Below are 8,778 nucleotides of genomic sequence, written 5' to 3'. Positions count from 1 at the left end.
GCAAAAGAGGAAGCTATTTGGAAATCAAATGAGTTTGGAAAAGAACTGCTCAATGATAACTATAACATATCAGCCATTGAGCAACAAGACTTAAATCAAACTCAGATGTCATTTGTGTACATTCTCTAGAATCAACTGAGAATACCAGAAGGATGTGAAAAGTTCAAGTGACGGAGTCAATCCCACATTTCATCTTAATCAAAACTGGCTGTAATACCAGGTTCTAATGTTTACTTTGATACCAATCACTCTGAGCATACCATCTATCACAACACTATATTCTCATACTATCATTTGGCTGTTTTCACTCCAATGACAAAACACACGACTGTGTTTACATTTTTTTTACTTTATTGCAAAAGTATTTTCACTGGTGCAATATTTTATTCTTCACTTGAACATTTATTCCTGGAAGAAAGAAGAAAAGAGAAGAGAAAACGATGTCACATAAATAAAATTCCGTACTGGCTGTAGAATTCAATAAATGACATTAAACTATGAAAGAAGTATCTCCATGAATGAAATCCCTTACAAAATGAGTTCTTGCATTTTTTATGTAAAAAATATACCTACTTCAGTTCTACATTACAGGATGGAAACTATTTCAGGACAATATACAGTGGTTTGCATTGAACTGTTGGCAATACAGGAACTAGACATGCTGTCTATATTGAGGAGTTGCTAACACTGTCAGGTGTAACTATGGTCTGGATGGTAACACCAGACAATATCTAAAAGGTCAAATTTGAAAGGCCAGATGTAGTCAAAACACCACCACCAGGTCTGCACAAATGACGCTTGCCAATGATAAGTTGTGGACAGTTAGTGGGATATGTGTGGATTCGTGGTGTTGTTTTGACTATGCGTGACCTCCTTCCAGAAAAATTTTCTAACTATCGCAAAGTTGCTCTATTGATGTCGCCAACACCTCAATTCAGACAGTGTGTCTAGTTCCCGTATTGTCAACGGTTCAACACAAACCACTGTAACAAATACTTTGCAGCATCTACACCTGGGACGGTGTAAAGCTGTAGTCCCATTACAGATGAAAGACAATTAATTACTCTTTCATGGCCCAGGTTTGACAGGAGAAAACGTGTGAAACAGCAAAACACAAATCTGAGGTACATTTGCAAGATACCCTATGACTGATCTGACCATACCTCTGGTATTTCATATTCACCATCATTGATGCCTTCAATGACATCATGTGGTGGGCAGCCCTCCACTGTACATCCCACAGACTGACAGGTTCCAAGGATTTCCTTGACAGTGCCAGAGAGATGGCGTGCCATTGAACGAGGCCTCATGATGCGTGCAATATCGATAACTTGGTCTAGGGTGACGTTACCACTGTGTACAACTGAGGATGGTAAGAGAGAAGAGAGTATTTACAGAGACTGAATCATACCATTTATTGTTTTCAATGCTTTGTACTTTGAAACACTCAAACAAAATACTTGGGGACATTATTACCGTCTCAGCTCTTTACATGCGTGAAAGCTTTAACAGGACAGTAACTGTAACTTTTGAGGATTTTTTTACCTTTTTTGTCCTGTCTATCATTTGCAAGTTCTTGTTCTACTCTCCAAATCATGTTGAAAAATACCTACTTTTCAGCTTGTGGACAGAGCATATGTACCAGTCACTGTTATTGTGTAAGTTTGAATTCAAGTCCAGACTTATAACTTGTCAACAATTATGCATTCTACACATGTACACGCTATGTTGACAAGCTGAATACTGTTTATCTGAAGATGCTTTGAGAATAGAACACGATACAGGAGTGAAAAGAAAATCATCAAATGTTCCTGCTACTAACCCTGTATAGTCAACCACACACTGTCGTCTGACCAACCATTTTATATAAACAAGTTCTTATTCACTATGTTGCATTTGGTTGAATATGCTGTTTTCTGTTTGTGACATTCCAAAAATACTGTGACTCACTTACAAAATTGTGAAAGAAGTATCAGATAACTTACTATTTTTCTGCTTCTTTCTGTCACGTGGTGGTTCTTTAAGAGCTTTAATGACAAGTGATGATGCGCTGGGAACTACTTCGACTTTTGCTTGCCTGTTTTGGATGACAAGTTTTACTGTGATTCTTAGACCTTTCCAGTCACCAGTCGCCTTGGCTATGTCATCACCTACTTTTTTCGGAGACTGTCAAAAACAGGATTGGAAGAGAAAGTGGGTTTTATCGTGATGAATTAAAAATTATTTTCATGCAGGAGATGACAAATACATTGACATAACACTTGACAAACTATTTTTTGTGTCCAGGAGAGTAGTCAGAAAGTGTGTATGCTTGCGTTCAACTTTCATTATCATTGAAGAGAGTAAATTCATTTCACTGAAAGCATAACACGCTTTCCCTAATATGTGCTGACACAGTCTGGACTCACACTAAATGATGTGCTTATTGATCTTGCTACAGCTAGGTCAGTGCAAATTATGTTTTCAGGAGGATTTGAGCCCTCTCTGTAAATTTTGATTGTGGTGTGGGGGTGGTGGAGAGCCTTAAAAGGAAATGCCTACTGTATAACCCTAGATAGTGTTCTGGTTAGCATTAATGTATCTATTGCCCACAACGCAATAAATATTCAAGTTTGTGAGTGCCTTTACACTTTTCCTTCTCATGATATTGTAACAATGTTCGATCACCACTGAAACATGCAGCGATGACACGTATCATAAAGTATTTAAATATTTTACTTACAAGACCAAGCGGACCAATCTTCGGGGCCAACGATGATGTTGCTCCAACTTCACCACCAGTTGCTCTTAGGTACACTGGAAACACAGATGGAGAATAAATCACAGCGAATTTCGGATACACTGCAATGTTTTGCATTGACACATTCATTCATTCATTGGGCGAAGGAGAGAGCTACCTCCGGTTGTGTGAGATGGGTTGTGTGACGGTCCTACTAATTACTGCCCGTCGCTGCCCGTCACTGCCCGTCGACTGCCCGTCAGGAAATTAACCTTCCAATTACTGTAATCTGTCGATATATCAATACCAAAGACCACTTATGTAATAGAAAGCTACAAAATAAGAGTCTGTTTTACTCCAAATGCCCGAGTCCTGTCTCAGAACTAACGTGAATATTGGAGCGCTAAGTTCTCTACTCGACGGGCAGTGATGATAGGCAGTGTTCGGACATCGATTACGATCAGCGTTGCCACTCGTTCGCAAATCAACGTTGTTGGGGTCTGGGACGACAATTTTGTTTGGTTGTATAGTAAGTAATGTTTTTGATATGAGATATCAACTGATTACAGTCGTTGAAAGGTAAATTTCCCGACGGCAGTGACGGGCAGTGGTCGGACGTCGACGGGCAGTATGTATGGCCAATGGTGATGCATGTACGATCACACGATTAGCGTTGCTACTCGTTCGAAAATCAACATTTTTCGGATCTTGGAATATTATTTCGTTCGTTTTTACAAAGAGTAGTGGTCTTTGGTATTGAAATATCGACTGATTACAGTAATTGGAAGGCTAATTTCCTGACGGGCAGTGACGGGCAGTAATTAGTAGGATGGGTTGTGTGACACATTCGAATCAATTTACCATAGAAATCATTGCAATCATGAAGAACAAGAATTATGGACTTCAAAGCATACGCAGTCATCAAACATATTACACTGTGTCGTGTTGATGAATGCGAGCAATTCAACTGAACCTCGGAAGATTCAGATTGGAGGTTGACTAGGCTCAACGTGAAGATCAACATCAATCACAGACGTCTCATGTTCAGTCATATGTCCTAATTCACAATGCTAGGGAATAGCAGTTAGAGTAACAGTTATCTTAGCTTTATTCCTAACAGTGTATTGTGCTTGAACAACGTAAGCATGTCAATCGCAGTGCGGTGAAGCATAACTATGGTGAAGTATGTTCTCCCATGATGGTGATCCATGGGAGTCGCCATATTGAATTTTACGGCACTTGTAAACATCGTGTTGAAAAACAATCCTACTTCATATGACAGGGACACTTACCGATGTGAATTGCATTTGGATCGAACTTGGGAGGCATTGTTGTATTTGTCTGTTACGTTCACTTGATAAAATAAAGCCGGTGAAAGTGTGGATGAGTCCGATTATGGACACGACCAAAGGAGTTGCACTTTACACCGCTATTTCGACACAGGAAAAGACAAATCGCTTCGCGGAGTACGGTTTCAAACAGTCGAGTGGCACTAGCGCCCCCATGCAATATTGCGGGTGACTTTCGTTTTTTCCCTGAGTGACGCCAATGCATGACCGTTTGCCTTTCAATACAACAACAGTCACCTGTGATCTATTCCGCTCTTGGACTATGCGCCCCATAGACGTGTGTACCTATGCTTGGTTTGTACACACGTCTATTGGGCGAATAGTCCCAGAGCTGAATAGCTCACGAGTGACTGTGAATACAACTACTTATTCCAGTTAAACTCGAATTGCCGAGAGATTTTTTGAAAATCCCAGTGGAGTCCATTACTCACACAGTTAAATTTCTGAGGTGAAGATTGCTTACAGACCCTGTCTGCTCCTTCCTCAATACAGATAAAAACTTTGTAAGTCACAAGAAAATCATGCAATTTCACCTTTAGATCTGCCTCTACAATATAAATGTACTGATAGGGACATTTTTTTACTGTGAAGGATGTGTCATCAAGAATATTGTTCTCGTTTCCATATCTACTGTTGTAGAATATTTGGAAGTGTATTGATGTACATCATGTATATTACAGGGGTAATCTTGTGAAGAGATGTGCACGGTACATACTCAGATCGGTTTGTGAATCACTCTTTTTTACAGATGGGGATTTGCCCGAGCACGACCAAACCTGCAACACCCAGATGTGGAGGAAGTGTGCTTCAATCAAATTTCTGCTATTTTTAATATCAAATGTTCCACTGGGGATAATCTGTTTATGTATGTTCAGGTTTGTGTGTGTGTGCAAAAAAAAAAAAAAAAAAAAAAAAAAAAAAAAAAAAAAAAAATATATATATATATATATATATATATATATATATATATATATATATATATATATATATATATACACACACACACACACACATTTATATTCTTATACGGTATATGTATATATGAATGTATATAATTTACTTATACAATGATTGACAGATGTTTATTTGTGTTTACTCATATTTATATTTTTATGCACATATAGATTAAATCATATATTGACAAATGTTTAAGCATTATGCACCTGTGATAGCGAGTGCATATATGAAGTGAAGTGGTCAAAATCGAATGGTATACCATTGCTGGGTGTGATCTATAACGGTATATTGAAATTCTGGAATGAAACGTCAAAATAGGTTTTTGTTCTTGCCAAAAGCTTGTGCGTGTGCAAACCGTGCTATATTGCCAATATGCCACGGTTCATTTCACATCTCGACCAATCAGATCACTGCATTTACACCATCAATATACTGGTATGATATAATTATACATATACAAATATATTAACTTATATATACATACACAATTTCATGTGCATATACAAATTTATTCATATATCTATATCCAGTATAATGATGGCGGAAATACAACGACCTGATTGGTCAAGACGAGAAAAGAACAGTGGTATATTCACGATATACCATGGCTGGCACTCACACGAGCTCTTGGCTTGAGCGATGATCCTTTTTTGACTTTCCCTGCCTGAATTTTGATATGCTTTTATGATATTATAGCAATAAAGCACACCCAGCGATACCACTCTGTTTTGACAAGTTCACTTCATGCATGCACGCGCTATTGCTCGTGTATATATGTCATGTACTGGTCAAAATCTCATCGTATACCATCGCTGGATGTGCTTTATTGCTTAAATATACAAATATTTGATATATGCAAATACATGTATGTATAATCATATATTTCGACACATATACTATTCATATGCATACTAGACATAGCAGCATGTATATGTGTAAATATTTATCTATATCCATGCACACACTCATACATAGATGCACATATACATTTAAAACATATTTTGACCAGATTTCATAAAACAACACTCTTCTTTTATTATCTTAACATTTGCACCACTTTGTGACATGTAAGTTATCACATACAAATAAAGACAAAAAATATTACCCCAAGGGGATTGTAGAACTGCAAGAAAGAGTGCCAGGGCAAATATTCCATAACATTAAAAAGTTCACAAATTTAATGGAAATTTTAAAGGCTTTACATAGTCCACACACAGTAAATATACGATGAATGTACAGTGAAACCTGTCTATTAAGGACACCTCGGGAATGGAAAAAGTGTCCTTAATAGAGAGGTGTCCTTAATAGACAGGTGAAATTCTATTTAAAGTGTAACTTTTGGTTTGATAAATCTGTCCTTAATAGAGAGGTGTCCTGATTAGAGAGGTGTCCGTAGGGACAGGTTTTTAAAAGAAGTCTTCACTAAAGTACACTAAGAGCAATGGTTGAATTTATCTGGAGTTGCGTCAGTGGCTGTACACAACATTGTGTAATTTTATTTCTATCCAATCATTGTACAGGACTTTGGGAGAACCGGCAAGGCTAATGAAAATAAGCATTTTCCCTTTTCAGTTCATTGTTCTTCAAGTTTTTTTTCTTCCTTCCATGTTCATTGACGACAAACTTCTCAATGCTTATGTTTGAAAAGTAAAGTGTCTGACTTAAAAGTTTGTATTCTGCAACATAGGAAGTGATTTGCGGCAAAAGCAAATCTGTACATTGACATTCATTAAGCTACATACATTGTGAATGTCTCAATGTCAGAAAAAATATTCAAATTTTACTCCAAATACCTGTTTTATGGGGGAGGGGAGGGGAGTTTGAGGTCTACGCTTTTATGTTGTATTGGTTTCAGAAAGACATACATTTATTCTGCTTGTCAAAGAACATTGAGCTGTCCATTGTCATAGCAAATAACACGACACTACCCATAGCAATAACGTGGCCAGTTGATTATTTTTCTACGAAATAAAAAGTAAAACCATGATGTCATCAAATAATGATAAAGTTACATGAACTGGCATTCCTACAAAGTAATGTGGGAGTATGCAATACATGTGATGGTACAGCTCTGCAACTTTTTACCTTGTTTTCAGTACATTAATCTAAACTCTCCCTTGAAGGTAATAGCATTCAGCCCGTGCACTGGCATTGAACGCTTTAAGCTGAGAAAATACCGTAATTCTGACATCATACAAATAACCAGCCATGCATCATGCCACTCTTTTACCACCATGGTTTGGTCCAAGCCTATTGTTTCCGATGGAACAGGTGGACTTCTACATAGAAAAAATTCTAACAGCTCCTCAGTATATAAAACTGAGGAGCTAAAAATGGGGGGGCGGACTTTACTGCACTGATGTATAATTTTTCTATGTAACAGTAACAACTGGTATGGTAGTCGTGGGTCCCCTCCCTCTCTTCAAAAATATCGTAACAATATATCAGAAAATATATAAAGAAAAGTTTAATTTCTGGAAATAAACAACATCGAATACATTAAATACATAAACAAAAAGCATTTACATCAACCATTTTGAAATGAAAGGACTCGGTCACTCAGAGAGAAATTTTAACAACAAAAGTTAAGTATAATTTATAAAAAGTACCTCCATGAATGTTGAAATGACTATGAACCTCATTTCAAATTGTCAACAGGTGTGATTTTTGTTGCTAAAGTTCTGTTCTGTACTTTCAAACCCACAAACAAAGATGATGAGGTGCAATCCCCAATTTGTGATGCCAAAGTTCTGTTCTGTACTTTCAAACCAACAAACAAAGATGATGAGGTGCAATCCCCAATTTGTGATGCCAAAGTTTTGTTCTGTACTTTCAAACCAACAAACAAAGATGATGAGGTGCAATCCCCAATTTGTGATGCCAAAGTTCTGTTCTGTACTTTCAAACCCACAAACAAAGATGATGAGGTGCAATCCCCAATTTGTGATGCCAAAGTTCTGTTCTGTACTTTCAAACCAACAAACAAAGATGATGAGGTGCAATCCCCAATTTGTGATGCCAAAGTTCTGTTCTGTACTTTCAAACCAACAAACAAAGATGATGAGGTGCAATCCCCACTTTGTTTACAACGATGAGGTCAGATCTGACCACTGAGAAACGTCCAGAGTAATGCAGCCACACTTTCAGGGAAGTGGGTTTAAGAAGGAAATTCACTAAGAATCTTGAAAGGACGTTATATTGATTTAAAGTGACCAACTCTGTGCATGTAAATAGGACAACAGCAACGGTTGAACTTGTAGCCCTGCAGCTGCAGCTTTTTCACACGACAGAACTTATCAGCTATTCGCTTTCAACCATGAGGTACAGAGAGATCTTTGCTCACAACCTAACTCTTTCATCGCCATGGCTTGGTACACATCCATTGTTTACACTGCAGTGGATGACAACCTGCATACAGGGGAGGTTTAACCCTTTCACCACAATGGTTTGTCCCTAATCCATCGTTTTCTATGGTAAAGTTGGACCTGTATACAGGGAACTGGGGGTGAAGGGTTTAAACTGTACTCCCTACACTGTGTTGAAAGGACACATCTGGACATGTTTCCATGCTGAGATAGAAACCATACAGCTATGATATGCCTTTTTCATGTTCAACTCTCCCTGCATGAACAAAACTCTCACTCCTTAATTTTTTATTCCAAAAAAATGAAACCACCTTCTCTATTAAATACAATAACAGATGCAATGTTGACTGCATTAACTTTAAACAGCAGCTCTTTCCATATTGCTACA

The 8,778-nt window shown here is 37.7% G+C and overlaps 1 protein-coding gene across 1 annotated transcript; it reads right to left on the bottom strand.

Moving 5' to 3' along the window:
- Positions 1–333: 333 nt before the first annotated feature.
- LOC139140042 (large ribosomal subunit protein uL11-like) lies at positions 334–4,210 on the bottom strand. Its single transcript, XM_070709035.1, has 5 exons — positions 4,012–4,210; positions 2,723–2,796; positions 1,986–2,166; positions 1,164–1,363; positions 334–408 (listed from the first exon to the last, which is right to left on the bottom strand). The coding sequence occupies exons 1-5, from the start codon at positions 4,046–4,048 to the stop codon at positions 403–405; spliced, it is 498 nt and encodes a 165-aa protein (XP_070565136.1). The 5' UTR covers positions 4,049–4,210; the 3' UTR covers positions 334–402.
- Positions 4,211–8,778: the final 4,568 nt, after the last annotated feature.

This window comes from Ptychodera flava, chromosome 9 (assembly GCF_041260155.1).
Source record: "Ptychodera flava strain L36383 chromosome 9, AS_Pfla_20210202, whole genome shotgun sequence".
NCBI classification, from domain to species: Eukaryota; Metazoa; Hemichordata; class Enteropneusta; family Ptychoderidae; genus Ptychodera; species Ptychodera flava.
Note: the sequence above shows the minus strand (reverse complement) of the source record. Positions and strands in the feature narration are given on the sequence as shown.